Source organism: Hemiscyllium ocellatum, chromosome 33 (assembly GCF_020745735.1).
Source record: "Hemiscyllium ocellatum isolate sHemOce1 chromosome 33, sHemOce1.pat.X.cur, whole genome shotgun sequence".
Lineage (NCBI taxonomy): Eukaryota > Metazoa > Chordata > Chondrichthyes > Orectolobiformes > Hemiscylliidae > Hemiscyllium > Hemiscyllium ocellatum.
This window is the reverse complement of record NC_083433.1, coordinates 16,716,930-16,742,287: the sequence shown is the minus strand read 5'-3', so window position 1 is coordinate 16,742,287 and position 25,358 is coordinate 16,716,930. Positions and strand designations below refer to the sequence as shown.

The following is a 25,358-nucleotide window of genomic DNA, read 5'->3' as shown; positions in this document are numbered from 1 at the left end:
CAACTGGCGATCCACGAGATGCTGTGGGCCATCAGCTGCAGCAGAGTTGTGTTCAATGTAAAAATATCCTCCATTTTACTTTTGTCATCAAGTCAGGGGATCAACCCTGCTTCAGAGTGCAGGAGGTTGTGCCAGGAGCAGTGCTAAGTATACCGACAAATAAGATGTCAATCTGGTGCAGCTACCAAACAGGCATGGCAAATAGCAGGAGCGATTTGCAATAAACAGGACTATGTGATCCTAAAACTGTGGGCAATTTAGCATCAGATCAAAGCTTTGCAGCCCTATCACATCCAAATGTGAATGCTGGTGGACAATTCAACAATGAACTGGAATCTATATATCAGTGCAACAGAGAAGAGTGAAGCATCTTCAGCCAGATGTACCAAGTGGATGATGCATCTCACCCTCCTCCTCCTGTGGTCTCAGCATCATAAATACCAATCTTCAGCCAAATCGCTTCATTCTGCGTAGAATTGTAGAAGCAGGCCATTCGGCCCATTGAGTCTGCACTGATACTTGGAAGAGCATCCCGCCCAGACCCACCCCAATCTTATTTCCCTGTAACCCTGCATTTCCAATGACTAATCCCCTTAGCCTGCACATTCCTGGACATTACAGGCAATTTAGCATGGCTAATCCACCTAACCTGCACACCTTTGGATTGGGAGGAAACCGGACCACCCGGAGGAAATCCACGCAGACATAGGGAGAACGTGCAAACTTCACACAGACTGTCACCCGAGGGAGGAATCGAACCTGGGTCCCTGGCGTTGTGAGGCATTGGATCGAAGCTCTCCAACCCTATCACATCCAATTGTGAACATTGGTGGACGATTCAACAGTGAACTGGAAGGTACATCGGTGCAAAAGACAAGACTGAAGTATTTACAAACATCTTGAACTAGACATACCAAGTGGGCGATCCGTCTCAGCCTTCTCCTGTACTCCCCAACAACACAGAGACCAACCTTCAGCTAAATTTATTCATGCCACGTGGTATCAAGGCAAAAGGCACGAGAGACGGCAAAGGCTACAGACCCTCACAACTTTCCAGCAACAGTACCGAAACTTTGGGGTGGCACGATGGCCCAGTGGTTAGTACTGCTGCCTCACAGCACCAGGGTCCCAGGTTCAATTCCAGCCTTAGGTGACTGCTGGTGTGGAGTTTGCACGTTCTCCCCGTGTCTGTGTGGGTTTATTCCGGGTGCTCCGGTTTCCTCCCACAGTCCAAAGATATGCAGGTCAGGTGAATTGGCTGTGCTAAATTGCCTGTAGTGTTAGATGAATTAATGAGAGGGAAATAAGTCTGGGTGGGTTACTCTTCGGAGGGTCGGTGTGGACTTGTTGGGCTGAAGGGCCTGTTTCCACACTGTAGGGAATCTAATCTAAAATTTGTGCTGAAGGACTAGTTACACCTCTATCTAGGTGTTGCAGCACAGCTACAACATTGGCATTGACCCAACCTCGTGAAACATTTCCCAGATATGTGGTGTCCATAAAGTACGGGACAAATTCAATTTGGCCAATGATCACCCCATCACACTGTTGCCGTTTGTCAACAAAATGATGAAAGATTTCATCAACTGTGTGATCGAGCAACACTTACACAGCAATAACGTGCTCACTGACACTCCGTTTGGTTCCACACAGCTCCTGACCTCACTTCCCCCTCGCTAAACTCTGAAGGTGAGGTGACTGCTTTGAAATTAAGGCAAAACTTGACAAAAATGTGTCATCAAGGAACCCGAGAAAAAAACACAGTTGAGAGGATTTGGGGGGAAACTCTTCACTGGTTGAGATTATACCAAGCACAAAGGAAGATGGGTGTGGTTGTTGGAGATCAATAATCTCAAATCTCAGGATATCTCTGCAGGAGTTCAAGGTAGATTTTATACATCAATCTGGGCAATTAGGGATGGTTTAGCCAGTGACACCCACATCCTCTGAATGAATAATTTTAAAAAAAAGACCTTTGAGTAAAGGAGTTGGAGTGTTGTATAGGGCATTGATGAGGTCTCTTCTGGAGTATAGTGTACAGTTCTGGTTGCCCTGTTACAGGAAGGATATTATTAAGCTGTAGAGGGCTCAGAAAGGATTTCCCAGGATGTTGCCAGGAATGGACGGTGTGAGATATAAAATTAGACTGGAAAGGCTGGGACCTATCTTCACTGTAGCGTAAGAGGTTGAGGGGTGAGATTAGTGAGGTTTATAAAATGATGAGGGGCATGGATAAGATGAATGACAATGGTCATTTCCCTAGGCAGGGGACTTTCAAAATTAGGGGGCATATTTTTAAGTTGAGGGGAGAAAGATTTTAAAATGACATAACGGCAATATTTTTACACAGAGAGTAGTTTGTGTGTGGAATGAACTGCCAGAGAAAGTGGTGGATGCAGGTACAGTTACAATGTTTAAAAGATGTTTGGATAGGTTCATGACTAGGAAAGGTTTGGAGGAATATGGGCCAAATGCAGGCAGGTGGGACCAGTTTAGTTTGGGAACAGGACCAGCATGGACCAGTGGGACTGAAGGATCTGTTTCCATGCTGTATGACTCTGACTGTACACTGAACCTAGGCCTTGTGATCCAGAGTATGGAACACTGCCACTGCACCCCAAGAACTCTCACTTCCTCAGTTCTTTGCCCTAGCCATCTTCAGCTGCGACATCAATAACATTCATAAGAGCAGAGTGGGGACACTCGCCGAAGATCACACAATATTCAGCACCCTTTGCAACTCCTCAGGTATTCAAGCAGCCCACGTTCAAATGTAAGAAGGCCTGGACAATATCCAGGCTTAGCCTCACAAAAGTCAAGTAACATTCATACCACACAGATGTCAGGCAATAACAATCACCAACAAGAGAGAACCTAACCACTGCTCCTTGACATTCAATGGCATTTCCACCACTGAGGGGAATTTAGATTAGATTCCCTCCAGTGTGGAAACAGGCCCTTCAGCCCAACAAGTCCACACTGATCGTCCGAACAGTAACCCACCCAGACCCATTTCCCTCTGATTAATGCACCTAACACTAAGGGGCAATTTAGCATGGCCAATCCACCCTAACCCGCACATCTTTGGACTGTGGGGGGAAACCGGAGCACCCGCAGGAAACTCACGCAGACACAGGCAGAATGTGCAAACTCCACACAGTCAGTCACCTGAGGCTGGAATCAAACCTGGGATCCTGGTGCAGTGAGGCAGCAGTGCTAACCACTGAGCCACCCCTTGAGCCCATTGTATCATGCTCCCCTTTGGACAAAAGAAAACATGAAATGGACCCTCAAGGAATCGGAGCAGGAGTAGGGCATTCATCCCCTTGTGCTTGCTCCCCCATTCTATCAGATCAAGGCTGGGCCAACCCAGGCCTCAACTCCTCTTTTTATGCTTGATCCTCATAGCCCTCAACTACTCAATATTTCAAAAGTCTATCTACCCTCTTTTAAGGTAATTTGAGATAGAATCATAGAATTCCTATTGTATGGAAACAGTCCCTTCGGCTCAAGATGTCCATACTGACCCTCTGAAGACTAAGTCTATCAGATCCACTCCCTACCCATGTAGCTTTCACAATTCTTTGGGCTAGAAAATACTAGCCTTTCACTATGAGAAAATAAATTTCTTCACATTTTTTAAAAAATGAATGTTCCCTTCTTAATGTCCCTGGTTTGAGACTTCACTAGTGCTAGAACATCTAAATCAACATCTCCCCTGTCAAAACTTCCCAGAATCTTGTTTGGTTTATCTCAATCGGTTGGATTGTTGGTTTACAGAGCAGTGTGATGTCAACAGGGTGGGTTCAATTCCCATCTCCAGTTTGAGGTCACCATGAAGGACTCTTCTTCTCAACCTCTTCCCTCGCCTGAGGTCTGGTGACCCTGAGGTTAAATCACCACCAGTCGCTTCTCTCTCAAACAAGAGAGCGGCCCTTGGGTTTTGGTAAGACTATGGCGACCCAGCAACCACCACTGAATCTCCACTACCAACATCCTGGAGGTTTCTGTTGACCAGAAACTGAAAAGAATTCAGAATATTCTTGCTTAAAGAGCAAGGAATTCTGAGACAAATATTTCATGCCATGTTGTCTAAAGCCTGCCCACCATCTACAAATCAAAAGTCAGAAGTGGGATGTGGAACACTCTCCACTTGCCTGGATGAACGCAAATGCTCAAGAAATATAACGTCATCTTGGAAAAAGTCTCTAACCATTTTCTCACTTCACCATCGATGCACCGAGGTGTACCATCGACGAGACACACTGCAGCAACTCACCAAGGCTCTTTTGACATCATCTCTACCATTTAGAAGGACAACGATAGCAGATACATGGCAACACCACCACCTACAATATCCCCTCTAAACCACACACCATCCTGACTTGGAAATATATCACTGTTCCTTCACCGTCACCAGGTCAAAATCCTAAAATTCCCTTCCTGCCCAACTCCCTTTCCACCCTCTTTCCCTTACTTAGAATCATAGCATCCCTACAGTGTGGAATCAGGCCATTCAGACCATTGAACCCACACTGACCCTCCAAACAGCATCCCACCCAGACCCACCCCTCTATCCTATCCCTGTAATCCTACATTCCCAATGGCTAATCCACCTAGCCTGCACATTCCTGGACACTACGGACAATTTAGCATGGCAAATCCGCTAACCTGTGCATCTCTGGACTGTGGGAGGAAACCAGAAGACGTGGGGAGAATGTGCAAACTCCACACAGACAGTTACCTGAGGGTAGAATTGAACCACGGTCTGTGAAGCAGCAGTGCTAACCACTGATGGACTTTTGAACTTTGAGAAGAAAGGAAATGGCTGATGGAATTCAACGTGAGCAAATGTGAGATCTTGCACTTTGGGAAAAAAGAATAAAAGCATAGACTACTTTCTAAACAGTGGGAAAATTTGTAAAGCCAAAGTACAAAGGGATCTGGGAGTGCTAGTCGAGGATTCTCTAAAGGTAAACATGCAGGTTGAGTCCGTGATTAAGAAAGTGAATGCAATGTTGTCACTTATCTCAAGAGGGTTGGAAGATAAAAGCACCGTTGTGCTACTGAGACTCTATAAAGCTCTGGTTAGGCCCCATTTGGAGTACTGCGTCCAGTTTTGGTCCCCACACCTCAGGAACGACATACTGGCACTGGAATGTGTCCAGCGGAAATTCACACGGATGATCCCTGGAATGGTTGGTCTAACATACGAGGAACGGCTGAGGATCCTGGGATTGTATTCATTGGAGTTTAGAAGATTGAGGGGAGACTTAATAGAAACTTACAAGATAATACATGGCTTGGAAAGGGTGAACGCTAGGAAATTGTTTCCGTTAGGCGAGGAGACTAGGACCTGTGGACACAGCCTTAGAATTAGAGGGGGTCAATTCAGAACAGAAATGCGGAGATATTTCTTCAGCCAGAGAGTGGTGGGCCTGTGGAATTCATTGCCGCAGAGTGCAGTGGAGGCCGGGACGCTAAATGTCTTCAAGGCAGAGATTGATAGATTCTTGATGTCACAAGGAATTAAGGGCTACGGGGAGAATGCGGGTAAGTGGAGTTGAAATGCCCATCAGCCATGATTGAATGGCGGAGTGGACTCGATGGGCCGAATGGCCTTACTTCCACTCCTATGTCTTATGGTCTTATGGTCTTATCTACTCTAGTACAATGCGAAGTTGTTCAATTTGGAAGGGAGAGCAAAAGGACAGGACGTAATTGAAATGGAAAAAAACTCCAGAAAGCTGTGAACCAAGGTGCTTGAGAGGACCTGGGCACAGAAAGCTATCACAGGTAATCAGGACAGCGAATGGAATCTTGGCCCTTATTTCGAAGGGGGTTGGAGTATGAGTAGGGAACTCTTACTACAACTGTACAAAAGCACTGGTGGATGGGAGCACATCTGGAGGACTGCCAGCAGTTTTGGTCTCCTTATTTAAGGAAAATATCATTTCATTGGAAGCAGTTCAGAGAAGATTCACTAGGATGATCCCTGGTAAAGAGGGATTGCCAAATGAGCAAAGGTTCAACAGGTTGGGACTTCAGTCACTGGAGTTTAGAAGAATGAGAGATGATCTCATTGAAACTTATCAGATTCTTAAGGGGTTTGACAGAGTCAATGCTGAGAGGATGTTTCCACTGATGGGAGAGTCTAGAACCAGAGGGCCCAGTGTCAGAATAAAGGGGCACCCATTTAAGACTGATGTGGAGATGTCAGTGTTGGACTGGGGTGGACCAAGTTAAAAATCACACAACACCAGCTTATAGTCCAACAGATTTATTTTTATTTTCTTTCTTTTTTGTTGCTTTTTTTTTCTAAATTTCCAGGTTATACTTTTTTCTTCCTTTTTGTCCAACAGCTTTCAGAGTACTGACCCTTTGGTAGGTAGCTGGTACAGCATGATCATAGGGCACGTATCCTTATGATCCTGCTCCACTAATTACCTGTTCAAGGAGCAGCACTCCTAAAGCTTGTACTTCCAAATAAACCTGTTGGATCATAACCTGGTGTTGTGAGACATTGAAGACTGAGATGAGGAGGAAGCTCTTCTCTCAGAGAGTTGCGAGTCTTTGAAACTCTTTGCTGCAGAGAGCTGTGGGGGACAGAGTCCTTGTGTATACTTAAGACGGAGACAGATTCTTGATCAGTTGGAGATTCAAGGGTTACAGGGAAAGTGAAGGTGAGGAATGTCAGATTAGCAATGATCCTGTTGAATGGTGGAGCAGGTACGAGGGGCTGAATGGTCTCCGCCTGTTCCTATTTCTGATGGTGCTCTCAAGAGCAGATTGGGGTGAACAAATGTTGTCTTTTCCAACAATGCTCACATCCCGTGAAAGAATAAAATATTTATTGACACAAAAAGTGCTGATTATCTGTTTATTCCCTGGTTGCTTGTGGGAACTTGTGTGTAAATTGGCTCCCTTGCCTCTTGCCTTCCAACTACAAGCCTTTTAAAAACCCTCCATTGAACAGGAACGCTGTTGGAGAGCAAGGGGAGGTGGAAACTGCTCTACAAATGCAAGGTTTTCTTCATTCATTCAGGAAAAGTAAAATCCCAGAATCAGTGCACTCAAATTTCAAAGGCTGGTGTTTGCTTTCGCATGACCCTTGTAGTCAAACGATACATCAGCGTTTTGAAAGGATTGACCTTAAAACCAAGCCTGTCCTTTCAGGGACAGAGTCTGAGTAATGATTTACCACAGGGGTGAAAATCCTCATGTTGATAGATTTGGTGGCTGGCTCCTTTCTCGATGCACAGATACGCCGGTGAAAGGCCAGCCACGTAAGAGAGAGTTCAGCTTCTGTGTCTCTGGGTGATGGTAGATGACATTCCTCCCCCACTCCCACTTCATCCCGTTCCATTCCTGGCTCATACGTACATGGATCCAATCTACCTGCCTTAGTTCCGTAGTCCCTTGCCTAATGATGATCTCAATCTTGAGATTTTCCATTGACGCGCTTCCCCCATTGACTCCATTGATAAAGTCAGTTGGCTGGAGGTCTCTACATTTCCCTACTTGTGTGAAGACCTTCCTGACATCACATAAGAACTGCCAAGCTCGAATTTTAACATTATTTTCCCTTGATTTGTAGTTTTCCATCAAAGGGCATGGTCCCTTTGCACCTACCCTGGGTAGTGGGGCAATTTGGCATACAGAACATAGGCATTTCTTTCCATTAGAGAGGGGCACTGGTTTCAGGGAAACCACTCAATTCTAGTCCTCCATGTACTACCACCAGCTGATTCAGAGATTGAACCCACACTCTTAGCAATAACCTGCAACCAACTGAGCTAAACAATCCAGAACTTCTAAGATCATTTTAAGTACATCGCTTAGACCAACTGCTTCATCCCCATCATAGGGGAAGACAAAACCTTGTCTATGCAACCTGCCCTAATAATTTAACTCGTTCGCCTGCGGTGCCCCAGTGAATTGTATCAATGCTCACTTCCAAGGTCAATGTATCCTTCCTGAGGTGTGGTGCCCAGATAACACCAATTACAGAACGACCAGAGATTTATCCAACCAGAGCAAGACTTCTGCCACTTGGCATTCAGGAATCTTAACATAGATGCCAAGATTTTGTAAAGTCAACGTGCCCCAGATAGAGCAGAGTGATCTGACAAGGGAGTGGAAATAATCTCATTCCCACATTATCAGTCAAAAGATACTCTCGGGAAAATCATTCTAATGCAAGCTGCCAGGGCAGGAAGGGATTTTCATGAGTGCATGATGGAGACATGAGTGCCCCTGACCTTGAGGTTGGTTAGCTCAGTTGGCTAGATTAGAGGGGTGTTGGAAAGGCACAGGTCAGGCAGCATCCGAGGAGCAGGAAAGTCGACGTTCCGGGCAAAAGCCCTTCATTCCTGATGAAGAGCTCATTCCTGATGAAGGGCTTTTGCCCGAAACGTCGATTTTCCTGCTTCTCGGATGCTGCCTGACCTGCTGTGCTTTTCCAGCAACACTCTAATCTAGACTCTGATTTCCAGCATTGGCAGTCCTCACTTTTGCCTAGCTCAGTTGGCTGGATGGTTGATTGGTGATGTAGAGTGATACCAACAGAGCAGGTTCAATTCCAGCACCAGCTGAGCTGACCATGAAGGACTGCCCTTCTCAGCCTCTCTCCTCACCTGAGACATGATGACCCTGAGGTTAAACTACCACCAGGTATTTCTCTCTGTCTCGTTGAGAGAGGTGGACTACAGTGACTTTACCCCAGCTCTACTATGTCTGAGATAGCTCTGAAGATTTAGCCTCCCCGGTCCCACTGCTAGCTGTGGTTAAAGATATTATCCAAGGACTCTCCTACATGACTTGTTGCCTTACTCAATCTAACAGCCCAGTTACAATGTTTTTTTCAAAACCAATGAGCAAGCATGTGCAAGAAATGCAAAGGAGACAGAAAAATGGTACTGGTTGTTCAACTCCAGGAAATTCCAAGGAGGATTGACAAGCAAACATTCCTCGTTAGATGCTTTTCACGTCAAACAAAACAAAATTATCTTTCCTGAATTTGTCTTTTTGCCTATTTGTAATATTTTGGATTCTTCCATTCCGCCCACTCGGAAAACAATTCTATAATGGGCTCAGTAAGGGTTGGAAGGAGTGGCTAATTAATCTCAAAGGATTCACTGAGGTGGGGGTGGGAGGGGGTAAGAGCCCAGGGTTGTGTTGATGACTCCAGGGAGAGGTACAGGAGCTAGGCCGCACCTGCTGTATTGGAGCAGCGAGGAGCATTATTCCCAGGCCTGAGGCTGGGCCTCAAACTGTGAGCTCTACACTGAAGCTCAGAGGAGGCGAATGCCCCCCCTTCTTACCCCACAGCTGGTGGGCAAACAAATTCTGTCGATTCTGAAAACAATTCCTGAGATGCTGGCCAATTCACCAGAGCTTTCAACCCTGGGGAAAAGAGTAGCATAGGATCAGGAGCATGGCACTGAGTAGAAGATGGAAACATATCAGAATCAAACACATCAGTGTGAGCCTTATTGTAAGCGTGATGGATCCTTTGTGTTTGAACCACAAGGACCAGCAAAAAGAGACCGCCATTTACATAGCACCTTTCCAGTCCTTAGAGCTATTCAGATACATGTCTTTATTTGACCATGTAATGTAGCAACAGCAGCAGTGAGTCTGCCTGCAGCAAACTGCAATGCAATAATGACTAGATAATCTTTTATTAATAAGGTCGGTGAGGGAAAAATACTGGCCAGGATCCCCAGGGAGAAGTCTCCTGCTCCTGGAAGAATGGTTTGGGGAGGGGATGCTTTAGGTCCATGTGTGAGAGAGAGAGAAGACAAGGCCTGAAGGTGAAGGGCTCTTCTTAGAAACATCATCAACAGTGCAGCACCCCTCCAGTACCGCACCCCTCCAATACACCCTCCCTCCAGTACCGCACCCCTCCAATACACCCTCCCTCCAGTACCACACCCCACCAATTCACCCTCCTTCCAGTACTGCACCCCTCCAATACACCAAACCTCCAGTACTGCACCCCTCCAATACACCTTCCCTTCAGTACTACACCCCACCAACACCCCCCCCCTCGAGTACCACACCCTTGTAATACACCAAATCTCCAGTACTGCACCCCACTAATTCACCCTCCCTCCAGTGCCACACCCCTCCAATACACCAAACCTCCAGGAGCGCACCCCTCCAATACACCTTCCCTTTGTACTACACCCCACCAACACACCCTCCCTCGAGTACTTCACCTCTCCAATACACCAAACCTCCAGTACTGCACCCCCTCCAATACAACAAACCTCTAGTACTGTACCCCTCCAATTCACCATCCCTCTAGCACTGCACCCCTCAATATACCATCCCTCCAACACAGCGCCCCTCCAACACACCAACCCTCCAGTATTGCACCCCCGCCGATACACCAACCCTCCAATACACCAACCCTCCAGCACTGCACCCCTCCAATACACCAACCCACCAGTACTGCACACCCTCCAATACACCAACCCTCCAGGATCTCACCCCCTCCAATACACCACCCTCCAGTACTGCACACCCTCCAATACACCAACCCTCCAGGACTTCACCCCCTCCAATACACCATCCCTCTAGTACTGCACACCCTCCAATACACCAACCTCCAGTACTGCACCCCCGCCAGTACACCAACCCGCCAATACACCAACCCTCCAGCACTGCACCCCTCCAATACACCAACCCGCCAGTACTGCACACCCTCCGATACACCAACCCTCCAGGACTTCACCCCCTCCAATACACCACCCTCCAGTACTGCACCCCTTCCAATACACCACCCTCCAGTACTGCACCCCTCCAATACACCACCCTCCAGTACTGCACCCCCTCCAATACACCAACCCTCCAGCACTGCACCCCTCCAATACACCAACCCGCCAGTACTGCACACCCTCCGATACACCAACCCTCCAGGACTTCACCCCCTCCAATACACCAACCCTCCAGTACTGCACCCCTCCGGTACTGCACCCCCTCCGATACACCAACCTTCCAGTACTGCACCCCTCCGGTACTGCACCCCCTCCGATACACCAACCTTCCATTACTACACCCCTCCGATACACCAACCTTCCAGTACTGCACCCCTCCAATACACCACCCTCCAGTACTGCACCCCTCCAATACACCAACCTTCCAGTACTGCATCCCCTCCAATACACCCTCCTTCCAGTACTGCACCTCTCCAAATACATCAACCCTCCACACTGCACCCCCTCCAATACACCATCCCTCCAGTACTGCACCCTTCAATACACCATCCCTCTAGCACTGCACCCCTCAATATACCATCCCTCCAGCACAGCGCCCCTCCAACACACCAACACACCAGTACTTCACCCCCGCCAATACACCAATCCCCCAGTACTGCACCCCCTCCAATACACCACCCTCCCGTACTGCACCCCCTCCAATACACCAACCCTCCACACTGCACCAGCCCTCACTTACTGCACCCCTCCAATACACCATTCCTCCAGTTCTGCACCCCTGCCCGATTGTACCCCTCCAGTCAACACAGAGTTAGCTCCCCAGCCTTTGATGGGTGCGTGGAACTCTCCAGCTTCTCTCTCAGAGTTGGGACCGAGCCACATCTAGCAGAGAATCGACTGAACTATTCAACAGAACCCAAGTACTTTTGAAAAACAGCCAAATGACCCCAAGCACTGGAGACACAACGCGTTGGTTGGAACTGGAAGGGGACTGCCCACAATGTCGTTGTAAAATGCAACATTGCAACTTACAAATTCTGCGTTGGGGTGCCAGTTCATGTTGGTCTTGACCATGTTCATTGGCGCTGGGGTGTATTCGGGGGGCTCCTGCCCGTTCATGTTATTCCTGACCATGTTCATTGGCGCTGGGATGTATTCGGGGGGCTCCTGCCCGTTCATGTTATTCCTGACCATGTTCATTGGCGCTGGGATGAATTCGGGGGGCTCCTGCCCGTTCATGTTATTCCTGACCACGTTCATTGGCGCTGGGATGAATTCGGAGGGCTCCTGCCCGTTCATGTTCAATCCACAGGTGCACACTTGAATATTTCTGTTGCTCTGGGCCAGGCATCCGCAGCAGACTTTCAGTTGACAGCTCTTTCCCGGAGAAAAACTGACAGTGGCAATGTCTTTTTTGCAGTCTGGAATGGAAATTAAAAACAGCTCTATTGAGCAACCAAGCGATCAATACTTTTAAAGGAGAGTCACTTCGTGCTCTGTCAAAGTCTAGATTCTTCCCTCAGGTTGGAGAGAGTGTTTTGCTGAGCTCACTGCGAGAGAAATAAGAGCCTTGTCAAGGTAAAGACTTGGTAGACACCTGTGACTAAATCCTAACAAAGCATAAACAGCCTCACCGGTTGGATTCCACTGGGTCCTACTGCTCGCCAAAGTTCCTCAGAAGAGATTGGAAATGGGTGGGCAGAAATATTCAGCACATCCACAGGATCTGATGGGCCTCTGGGTTTAATCTCCTCTGTGACTTCGGGGGCAATTATTTTTCCCGCAGCGCCACTTCTTTTCCGAGGATATGGGCCAAGTAGAGGCAGGCGGGACTACTTTAGTTTGGGGTTATGTTCTGCAAGGACTGGTTGTACCGAAGGGTCTGATTCTGTGCTGTATGTCGTTAAGGGAGGCAAAGTTGCTGGAAAAACTCAGAAGATGGGTCATGGAATTGTGCAGCATGGAAGCAGACTCTTCAGCCCAACGTGTCCTTGCTGACCAGATAGCCCAAACTAATTTAGTCTCACTTGCCAGCATTATGCCTCCAAACCTTTCCTATTCATATACCCATCCAGATGCATTTTAAATGCTGCAACTGTACCAGCCTCCACCACTTCTTCTGGCAGCTCTTTCTATACATGCACCACCCTCTGCATGGAACAAATTGCCCCTTAGGTCCCTTTTAAATCTTTCCCCTCTCACCCTAAACCTATGCCCTCTAGTTTTGGACTCCCATCCCCTGTGAAAAAGACCTTAACTATTCATCCTATCCATGCCCTTCATGATTTTATAAACCTCTATAAGGTCACCCCTCAGTCACTGATGTTCCAGGGAAAACATCCCCAGATTATTCAGCCTCTCCCTATAGCTCAAATCCTACAATCCTGGTAACATCCTTGTAAATCTTTTCTGAGCCCTTTCAGGTTTATCTATATCTTTCCTATATTAAGGAGGCCAGAATTGAACACAGTATTCTACAAGTGGCCTAACCAATGTCTTGTACACCACAGCATGACCCCCCCCAACTCCTATACTCAATGCACTGACTGATACAGGCCACTGTTGCTAGACCTGAAACGCCAACTCTGCTTTCTCTCTCTCCACAGATGCTGCAGACCTGCTGAGTTTCTTGAGCGATTTGATTTTTTTTTCTGTCTTCCAGTACTCTTTTGTTTAATTAAACAATAAATGAGCTTCTCCTGGCTATTCTTTGTGTCTAAGGTTTAACTGGAAGGTTGCATTAACGTGGGATAGGGCTGAAGGAATTAGCCAGCTTCTCCACTCACCTAATTAAATTTCAGTCCTGTCTCAGGTAGCAACTTGCATGCCTCGAGTCAAAAATTCTTTCTTATAGTCCCAATTCAATGCTTAAATATAACGTTCATGACTGAGGGTTCTGGTGGAACAGTGATTGTATCCCTACCACTAAACTAGGTGGCCCTGGGTTCAATTCTCACCTACACCAGAGGTGTGCTGAAAATGTGTTGCTGGAAAAGGTCAGTTCATCAGGAATCAAGGCCTAATGCCCGAAACGTCGAATTTCCTGTTCCTTGGATGCTGCCTGACCTGCTGCGCTTTTCCAGCAACACATTTTCAGCTCTGATCTCCAGCATCTGCAGTCCTCACTTTCTACACCAGAGGTGTGTTTGAGCAGCGAGTACATGGGAGCGATAATGACCAATAATCTATCCTGGGCCACCCACGCTGACGCTATGGTTAAGAAAGCAGAGCAATATCCCTCCTCCCTCAAGAGGCTATGGAAATTCAGCATGTCCACAAAGACTCTTACCAATTTTTAGAGATGCATTATAGAAAACATTCTATGCAGACACATCGCGGCTTTGAAAGGCAACTGGTCTGCCCAGGACTGTTAGAAACTACACAGAGTTGTGAACATAGCTCAGTTCATCACACGAATCAGCCTTCCATCCATGGAATCCATCTACACTTCCACTGCCTCGGGGAAGGCAGCCAACATCATTGAAGACCCCGCCCACCCCTCCCCAGTTATAATCTCTTCCAACCTCTTTCATTGGGCAGAAGAAGCAAACATTTGAATACATGTACGGATACATTCAAGAGCAGCTTCTTCCCTGCCATTAACACACTTTTGAGCAGACCTCTCAAATGTTAATTCTGATCTCTCTGTCTCCCTGCACAACTTTGAATTACTACTAGAAAAAAGTCTATTATTTATCATTCTTCTATGAGACTTGTGTGTTTTGCACTTCTTATGAACTTGATGCTGTGTACAATTGTGTAGTTTCTGCTGTCCATGTAGCACCCTCGGTCCTGGAGGAACACTGTCTCGTTTTTATTGTATCAGTCATATATGATAGACGTGACAAATAAAACGCTACTCTGTCTACCTCTTCTGCAGCTTTAACACTGGATTCTGCACTCGGCTCTGCTATCCTGATTCCCTTTGTATGGTACGATTTGCTAAGCAACACTGTTTATAGTATCTCAATGCATGCAACAACAATAAATCAAATCAAATCATAGATGCCTGAAAGTAAAGGAGAGCAACATGGTTTGTGTTGTCTCCTTTTGAATCTAAAACTGCCCAAGGTCCCATCTATCTGCTTTGATGAATACTAAAGGCTCCATAGTAGCATATTGAAGAAAAGCTGAGATGTTTTAAGATACCTTCCACTCAAGAGATATCACACATCTCTGGAGTGGATGGGACTTGAACCCACACCTCCTAGTCCAGAAATCAGTTTGCTACATCTGTGCCACAAGGACACTAAGCTGCTGAGTTATATCCTGCGACTTAATTGCCCACTGTTTATCTCCCTTGCAAAAAAGGAAGAGATTGTCTGGTCTTATCCCAGCTCTGGGAACTTGTGGTGTGCAATCTGGCTGCCGTGTTTCCCAGATTACAACACCGCCTACACTTCGCAAAGAGTTTAATTGGCTATAATGCCTTCTGAGATGCCTGTTGGTCATTAAAGAAGTGATGTAATTAGATGGTTAAGCAAAAACGGAAATTGCTGGAAAATCTCAGCAGTTCTGGCAATGTCTGAGAAGAGAAAATAGAGTTAACCTATTGATCCCAGTGACCCTTCTGCAGATGTCGATGATTTAGATGAGAATATAAAAGACATGGTTAGTAAGTTTGTGGACATGGTGGCATGGTAGACAGTGAGGAAGGTTATCTAAGATTACAGAGGAATCTTGATCAAATGTGTCAATGGGCTGAAAAGTGACAGATGGTGTTCAATCTGGATGAATGCAGTTTGGTAAAATAAACAAGAGTAGAGCTTATACAATGGCAGGGCCTAGGGTGATGTTGTAGAGCAGAGGGGCCTAGGGGTTCAGATACATAATTCTTCAAAGTTTGTGTCACGTATGGACAGGGTGGTTAAAAAAGGTCATTAGCACACTTGTCACCATTGCTCAGTCCTTTGGTTATCAGAGTTGTGATGTCATGTTGAGATCATGTAGGACATTCTGGGATACTGTGTCCAGTTCTGGTCACTCAGTTATAGAAAGGATATTAAGCTGGACAGGGTTCAGAAGAGGTTTACCAGGATGTTGCCCGAGATGGAAGGTTTGTGTTGTGAAGGAAAGCTGGATAGACTGGGAACTTTTTCACTGGAGCTAAGGAGGTTGAGAGATGATCTTATAGAAGTTTTTAAAATAATGAGTGGCATAGATAGAGATAATGTTAGGTGTCTATTCCCTAGGATGTGGGATTTCAAGACTAGGGGGCACATATTTAAGGTGAGAGGAGAGAGTTTTAAAAAAGGGGCAAATTTTTTTCACAAAGGGTGGTTCGTGTGTGGAATGAACCTCCTGAGGAAGTGTGGATGTGGGTACAGTTACAATGTTTAAAAGACATTTGGATAAGCACATGAATGGGAAATGTTTGGAGGGATACGGGCCAGGTGGGACAAGTTTAGTTTGAGATTATGTTCGGCATGGAGTGGTTGGGCCAAAGGGTCTGTTTCAGTGCTGCATGTCTCTGTGACTCTACGTAAATGAAAGTTTTTCTCCTTTTTGTCTGCATCGTGTTTATGATTAGAGTTTGTTTGCATCATTGGAACACCCTTGAGATGTATCATGAGGTTAAAGACACTATATAAACATATAAGCATGCTGTCACATTTCCGATGCTGATTGGACATGTACCTGGAGGTGCTATCACATGATCTTCCATCTCCAACACCCATCCCCCACACTACTTCATTGTCCCATTCAAGGAGGAGAGATTCAATTTCCGGGACAATTGGGTGTTTCTTGACTACCAGACAAAACACCTTTTCTTTCTTCTGCCCTGTTCTTTTATGCAATAAACATGCAATAATCTTCAAAGGATTGATGGAAAACATTTATTTTTAGAGTTCTCTATAATCATTAGGGCAACACAGTGACTCAGTGGTTAGCACTGCTGCCTCACAGCACCAGGGACCCAAGTTTGATTCCAGCCACGGGTGACTCTCTGTGCGGAGTTTACACACTCTCCTTGTGTCTGCGTGGTTCTCCGGTTTCCTCCCACTGTCCAAGGATGTGCAGGTCAGGTGGATTGGCCATGTTAAAATGGCCTTAGTGTCCAGGGATGTGCAGGTTCGGTGAGTTAGCCATGGGAAATGCAGAGTTACAGGGATAGTTTAGGGAAGGTGTGTCTGGGTGGAATTCTCTTGGGAGGGTTGGTGTTGGCTAAGTGGCCTGCTTACATTCTATGATCTTCTCCCAAGTGATACTGGTGGGAGCATCATCTTCAGATGCTGAAGATTTCTGGGTGAGCATGGATGTCAGGAAGCTTATTTATGGCCTTGGTTCCTGTCCACGTGCCACCTCTTGGTTAGATGTCTGGCTGTCTCTTCCAGGTGAGGATGATTGACTTCTGAGAGTCTGAAGATGGCCAATTCAGGACCATCCGACTCTGCAACACGTAGGTATTTGTCATTGTGTGGAATGTGTGGTCTTGTGTTCTTAGTTTGAGTCATGGCCCATTCTTAGACCATTAGGTACACGGTCAGAATTAGGCCATTTGGCCCTTCGATCTCCGATGATATGTTTCTCATCCCCATTCTCCTGCCTTCCCCCGTCACCTTCAATCCCATTATTAATAGAGGACTTACCTATTCTGTCTTACATTTTTGGTGTGCATGAGTGGAGGGAATTATTTAAGAGGCTTAACATTTTAAGGAATAGAGTCATAAGCTGATGAATCATAATTATCTATCTGTCGCTAGCATCTATTTATTGGTAAAATATAATAAGTCTTGCTATGTTCATAAGCCTGCTCCAGACTTTCTGTCAATCTTGGTTTGCAATTTGGTTAAATTGGTGAATTTTATAAAATTTATAAAATCTTTAACTTCTGTGATCATTCCAGGAATAGGGAGCTTCTATTTCCAATGCGCTTATCCTTGTGTGGTCTGGCACAGGGAATCGTAAATGGGACAGGCATAAGGGACCTGAACCTCAAAGTTAAATGTAGAAGTGCCGTCTAAGATTAGTAAACCTTTCCAAAAGGTGAAATGTGGAAACTATAAAACTTAGCTAAAGTACTCCTGTAGTCACTGTGGATTGGGATGGTCTCAACATTTTCGTTCCCATTTTGATTTAATATATATTGAGTGAAAATATAAGTCTATTCTTGTGATTTTCTCATTAAGTTAAAGTTTGGGATGCTGATTAATTGTCACTTTTACCCAACTTCCTACCAACATTGGTCAGGTCCAACGTATTGGTATAAAACTGGACGGGTGCTATTCCATCTCTGAAGATTATCCCCCACTGACATTTAGAATTCATTACCTGCACTGCCCATGCACTCTCTGAGTGATGTTGATAACTGATGGTAAATTTCTGGTGCATCAGAAAGATCCCAAGATTGGATTGGGATTGTCCACCTTCATTGCATTTTTCCTTGTGTCAGTCCGAGTTGGGCTTGAGCAACATTGCAGTGGTGAAAGGCCAGTATGTATGCTTTTCCAGCATTCTGTTATGGATCAAAATCCTAGAACTCCGTCCCTACCAGCATTGTACTCTAACTCACTGTTTCATCTAATCTCCATTGGGGATTGTGCAACCGTTGAAAGGTCATTTTGTACTCATTTATATAGAACATATAACATTACAGCACAGTACAGGCCCTTCAGCCCTCGATGTTGTGCCGACCTGTCATACCAATCTGAAGCCCATCCCACCTACACTATTCCATGTATGTCCATATGTGTGTCCAATGGCGACTTAAATGTACTTAAAGTTGGCGAATCTACTACCACTGCAGGCAAAGCATTCCATACCCTTACTACTCTCTGAGTAAAGAAACTACATCTGACGTCTGTCCTATATCTATCACCCCTCAATTTAAAGCTATGCCCCCTCATGTTTGCAGTCACCATACTTGGAAAAAGGCTTTCCCTGTCCACCTTATCTAACCCCCTGATTATCTTATATGTCTCTATTAAGTCACCTCTCAACCTTCTTCTCTCTAACGAAAACAGCCTCAAGTCCCTCAGCTTTTCCTCGTAAGACCTTCCCTCCATACCAGGCAACATCCTAGTAAATCTCCTCTGCACCCTTTCCAAAGCTTCCACATACTTTTTATAATGTGGTGACCAGAACTGTACACAATACTCCATGTGCGGCCGCTCTAGAGTTTTGTACAGCTGCAGCATAACCACATGGTTCCAGAACTCGATCCCTCTGTTAATAAAAGCTAAAGCACTGTATGCCTTCTTAACAACCCTGTCAACCTGGGTGGCAACTTTCAAGGATCTATGTATCTGGACTTTGCATTCCAGTTACTCTGACCAAAGTGAATCACCTCACACTTGTCCGCATTAAACTCCATTTGCCACCTCTCAGCCCAGCTCTGCAGCTTATCTTATGTCTTTCTGTAACCTACAACATCCTTTGTCACTATCCACAACTCCAATGACCTTAGTGTCGTCTGCAAATTTACTAACCCACCCTTCTACGCCCTCATCTAGGTTGTTTATGAAAATGACGAACAGCAGTGGACCCAACACCGACCCTTGCTGTATGCCACTAGTAGCTGGACTTCAGGATGAACATTTCCCATCAACCACCACCCTCTGTCTTCTTTCAGCAAGCCAATTACTGATCCAAACTGCTATGTCTCCCACAATCCCATTCCTCCGCATTTTGTACAATAGCCTACTGTGGGGAACCTTATCGAACGCCTTGCTGAAATCCATATACACCACATCAACTGGTTTACTCTCATCTACCTGTTTGGTCACCTTCTCAAAGAACTAATTAATGAGTTTAGACCATAAAATAGAGGAGTAGAAGTAGATCACTTAATCCATTGGTTTGCTCCACCATTCGATGAGATTGTGGCTGATCTGATAATCCTCAACTCCACTTTCCTTCCTTTTTCCCATAAACCTTGATTCCCTTCCTGCTTACTCTCTCAACCTTGAATGCACAATGACCCAGGCAGGGGTGGCACGGTGGCTCAGTGGTTAGCACTGCTGCCTCATGGCACCAGGGACCGGGTTCAGTTCCACCATTGGGTGACTGTCTGCGTGGGGTTTTGCACAATCTCCCTGTGTCTGTGTAGGTTCCCTCCCACAATCCAAAGATCTGTAGGTTAGGTAGATTGGTCATGCTAAATTGTCCAGTGTCCAGGGGATATGGGGGAGGGGGGAAGTCTGGATGGTATTGCTCTTCAGAAGGTTGGCGTGGGCTGAACGGACCGTTTCCACACTGTGGGGATTCTGTTCTATGACCCTCTGCAGTAAGGAGTGCCACAGATTCTTTACCATCTGAGAGAAGAAATTTCCTCTCATCTCTGTATTGACTGGGTGAACCCTTATTCTGAGGTTAGATTAGATTACCTACAGTGTGGAAACAGGCCATTCCGAAGAGTAATCCACCCAGATCCATTCCCCTTCCCTATTTTTACTAATACACCTAACACTATGGGGCAACTTAGCATGGGCAATTCACCCAACCTGCACATCTTTGGATTGTGGGAGGAAACCGGAGCACCCAGAGGAAACCCACACAGACACGGGGAGAATGTGCAAACTCCACACAGACAGTCACCCGAAACAGGAATCAAACTCGGGAGCCTGGCACTGTGAGGCTGCACAGCTAACCACTGAACCACTGTGCTGCCCATCCACCGTGCCATCCATATTATGACCGCTGGTTGTAGACTCTCTCACAAGGGAAAATAAGGTCTCCACATCTATATTGTCATGTCCCCGAAGAATCTTGTTTGTTTCAATAACATTGCTTCTCGTATTTTTAAACTCCAATGACTACAAACCCAGCCTACTTAACCTATCCCTTAAGAACGCCTTTCCAAACCTGATATCTGACCAACTTCTCTGGACTGCCTCCAATGTCAATTTCCTTCCTTCGATAAGGGCCAAAAATGCTTCTCAGTATTCCAGCTCTAGCCTGACCGGTCCCTGTATAGTTTTAACAATGGTAGCAGAGAGATGAGACTGGATTATCAATCTAGAAGCTTGGCCTAATGTTCTAGAAATAGATTCCAAATCTGACCAGTACAGCGGAGGGAACTTCAAATCAACTAACTAACAAATTGTAGTCTCATCAATAATGAACGTGGAATTACCAGATCATTATAAAACACCATCTGTTTCACAACTGTCCTTCAGGGAAGGAATCTGCCATCCTTATTTGATCTGATCTACATGTGACTCCAGCCCTGCACCAATTTTACTGCCCTCTGAAATGGCTCCTCACCAGCTGCTGAGGGCACTTGGGAATGGATGATAAATACTGGCTTTGCCGGCTCTGTTGACAACACAAGATCAAGAGGCATTTGGATGGGTATATGAATAGGAAGGGATTGGAGGGACATGGGCCGGGTGCTGGCAGGTGGGACTAGACTGGGTTGGGATATCTGGTTGGCATGGATGGGTTGGACCGAAGGGTCTGTTTCCATGCTGTACATCTCTATGACTCTAAATTAAAAAAAAGAATAATCACACTGTGATGAAATCTTTACCACTTCACTGCCTTACCAGTTCACCATACAGTGCTCAGTGTGGTGCAACTTCCCTCTCCTAGCAATTTAAACAATTTGTTTGTCATAAACATTAACATGGAGCCCTTGGGAGTGTTTGCCCCATAGCCTAGAGTCTTGGCAGGGCCCAGTGCCCAGGGAATTGTATCTCATCAGGTTGTAATCCAACAGGTTTATTTAAAATCACAAGCTTTCGGAGCGCTGCCCCTTCATCGGGTCACCTGATGATGTCCTGTCTTTACTCAATTTCCCCCAAAGGTCTGGGTACATTTTAAGTCAGATTACTGCCTCTGTTAGTTATGAGGTGTTAAATTCTCTAGTGGCCGATGGTGTTTAATTTAGATAAATTTGAGGTGTTGCATTCTGGTAAGACAAAACAGGACAGGTCTTCTGCAGTTAGTTGTAGGATCGCGGGGAGTATTGCCCAACAAAGAGATCCAGGAGTGCAGGTTCATAGCTCCTTGAAAGTGGAGTCACAGTGCATTGAGTATAAGAGGTCATGTTGCAGCTAACCAGGAATTGGGTGAGGCCACTTTTAGAATACTGTGTTCAATTCTGGTCCCACTTTGATAGGAAAGATGTTGTTAAACTTGAAAGGGTTCAGAAAAAATGAGAAGCTTGTCGCCAAGGTTGGAGGATTTGAGCTATAGGGAAAGGCTGAATAGGCTGGAGCTGTTTTCTCTGGATCGTCGGAGGCTGAGGGGTGACCTCATAGAGGTTTATAAAATCATAAGGAGCATGGATCAGGGGAATAGCCAAGGTCTTTTTCCCTGGGGTTGGGGAGTCCAGAACTAGAGGGCATAGGTTTATGGTGAGAGGGGAAAGATTTAAAAGGGACCTGAGGGTCAACTTTTTTACACAGAGGGTGGTGCATGTGTGGAATGAGCTGCCAGAGGAACTGGTGGAGGCTGGTATAACATTTAAAAGGCATCTGGATGGGTATATAAATAGGAAGGGTTTAGAGGGATAGTGGCCAAATGTTGGCAAATGGGAGTAAATCAATTTAGGATGACTGGTTCGCACTGATGAGTTAGACCAATGGGTCTGTTTCCGTGCTGTATGACTCTATGACTTGGCCTCAATAGCTTTCAGTGGCGCTGACTCCCACAGAGTTACCACCCTCTGGTGAAGAGATTCCTCCTCACCTTAGTCCTAAAGGGTTGTTCCTTCACCCTTTGCCCTTATCACTGCTCACACATTTGCTCTTCATTTTGTCATCACAAAGTCTCAAAATGCTGGGATCCTTTACAAAGACCATGCCTCCATCTGCTCTAGTCCAGAGCAGTGGTCTCCCAGGAGGTGATGTCAATGTTGTTGATGCCACCTTTGATGTGTAGCACTTCACAGCTGATGGTCCGCCTCACTGGCATTGGTTGTTATAGAACCATAGAATCATAGAGACCCTTTGGTTCAACCAGTCCATGCCGACCATCATCCCCAGGATATACTACTCCCACTGTCTGCTCTTGGCCCATATCCGTGGATGGCACGGTGGCACAGTGGTTAGCACTGCTGCCTCACAGCGCCAGAGACCCAGGTTCAATTCCCGCCTCAGGCGACTGACTGTGTGGAGTTTGCAGGTTCTCCCTGTGTCTGCGTGGGTTTCCTCCCACAATCCAAAGATGTGCAGGTCAGGTGAATGTAGGGGTCTGGGTGGGTTGCGCTTCGGCGGGTCAGTGTGGACTTGTTGGGCCGAAGGGCCTGTTTCCACACTGTAAGTAATCTAATCTAATCCCTCCAAATATTTCTTATTCATGAACATAATCCAAATATATTTTAAATATTGCAACTGTACCTGCATCCACCACTTCTTCTGGAAGCTCATTCCACACACAAACCACCCTCCATGTAAAATAATTGCCTCTCATGTCCCTTTTTAAATTTCTCTCCTCTCACCTTAAAAATATGGCTCCTAGTCTTGAAACTCCCCCACCATTGGGAAAAGACACTTGCCGTTCACCTTATCTTTGCTCCTCATGATTTTATAAACCTCTACAACCTCACCCCTCAACTTCCTACACTCCAGTGAAAAAAGTTACCAGCCTCTCCAGCCTCTCCTTATAACTCAAACCCTCCATTCTTGGCAACATCCTGGTAAATCACTTCTGAGTCCTTTCCAATTTAATAATATCCTTCCTTTAACAGGGCGACAGGAACTGGACACTAGACACGCATCCAACCAAAAAAAAAACAATTAAGGCAGGCCCTCCAGTAGTGAGTGAGGTCCCTTTTGATCATGGCTGACCACGGGTTACATCCTCGTTGTTCCAGCTTTCTGCTTCTCTGAAGTAATGTCACTTGTGCCTGAAGAGACCAATGCTAGAGTGACAGTCACTGTTGTAGAGGTCACATCTGTATGTGGTTATTGATCTGCTAGAACTGCTGCACTCCTCCCTGCGTGCCCGCTTGTCTGCTGCAGTGCTCCTCAGCTTCTTTTCCCTTGTTTTGAGGTGTTGGTTCAGGGTGCTTCTCTATCTCGTGACGTCAGTTCCCAGGACTCCGTAACAATATCAAGTGCCTTCATGTCCCTCATGCAGATGCTCTTGTAGCGCAGCTGGAGACACCCAATGGGTCTCTTCCTAGATGTGAGCTCTCCGTTAAAGGATATCTTTGGGGATGCAGCCATCCTCCATGCGGTGGACATGGCCCAGCCACTGTCTGAGCAGAGCGTACATCCTGGGAAGGCCAGCGCAAGATTAGACCACTGTGTTGGACACTCTGTCATGCCATTATATACCCAGGATTCAGCGGATACTACTCAAGTGGAAGGGGTTCAATCTTCTCTCTTGTCTAGCACATGTAGATTAGATTACTTACAGTGTGGAAACAGGCCCTTCGGCCCAACAAGTCCACACGACCCACCGAAGCGCAACCCATCCATATCCCGACATTGACCCCTTACCTAACACTACGGGCAATTTAGCATGGCCAATTCACCTGACCTGCACATCTTTGGACTGTGGGAGGAAACTGGAGCACCCGGAGGAAACCCACGCAGACATGGGGAGAACGTGCAAACTCCACACAGTCAGTCGCCTGAGTCGGGAATTGAACCCGGATCTCCGGTGCTGTGAGGCAGCAGTGCTAACCACTGTGCCACCGTGCCGCCCACTGTGCCACCGTGCAGTACACGTTTTACTGCTGTATAGCAATGTGTTTATGATCCAGGCGTTGTTGACTGACCTTTTTGTCTTCACTGTCAGCTTGGGATTTGTCCATAGTCGAATCATGAGGCGAGCAAGAGTTGAGGCCGCTTTCCTGATCCTCTTGTCGATCTCTGTGTCCAAGGAGAGGTTGTCAGTGATGGTAGAGCCAGGGTGATGGACGACAAAAACCCCCACCACCTGCCCACACACACACACACATACACATATACGTTTGTGGGGTGAATTTGTACTTGCAGAATTACATTTTACTTTGCTCAAAAACTGCATGAATCCATGTAAGATTCTGTAAATCCATTTTTTTTAGGTTAGAATCATTCTGACCATTGTGGCACAGACAGCCTCACAGGGAGTTAACACCCACAATACCTTATCTGTGCCGACATGACACCAATTGTTAAAGAGCACTTGAGAATGTAACTTTAAAAACAGGTTTTGTGATTTACATATGAAAGGAACAATCCGGATCCTTTTCAATATATAATTTCAGTTACACCACACTGTAAACTTTTGCTATAAATTCTGTGCCTTACAATCTTATTCTCCACAATCACTGGTGAAGGAGCAGCGCTCTGAAAGCTAGTTGTTTCCAAATAAACTTGTTGGAGTATAATCTGGTGTTGTGGGATTTTTAACTATATTTCAGAAGCGCAGCAATTAAAACAATCCCAAAAAGATGGGAGCGAGGACACAGCCTTGTTTGATGTTGCTGCAGATGTTGAAGGGCTCCGAAGAGCTGCCGTGGAACTCTACTGTCCCCTCCATGTTACGGTGGAAGGTTCCGATCATGCTCAGCACTTTCGTTAGGCAGCCGATCTTCAGGAGAACCTCGAACAGGCTGTTTCTGCTGACCAGGCCGAATGCCTTGCTGAGGTCAATGAAAGCAATATACAGGGGCATTTTCTCTGCACTTCTCCTGCAGTTGGCGAAGGGAGAAGATCATGTCTACTGTTGATCTTTTAGCTCGGAAGCCGCACTGTG

The 25,358-nt window shown here is 46.1% G+C and overlaps 1 protein-coding gene across 1 annotated transcript in view; it reads right to left on the bottom strand.

Annotated features, from left to right (window-relative positions):
- Positions 1-12,023, bottom strand: part of LOC132831221 (transmembrane protease serine 6) — an 83,905-nt gene extending 71,882 nt beyond the window's left edge. The window contains exon 1 of the mRNA XM_060849231.1: positions 11,757-12,023. Coding sequence (XP_060705214.1) covers positions 11,757-12,023 — 267 coding nt within the window. The remainder of the gene's footprint in view (positions 1-11,756) is intronic.
- Between the last annotated feature and the right edge of the window lie 13,335 nt (positions 12,024-25,358).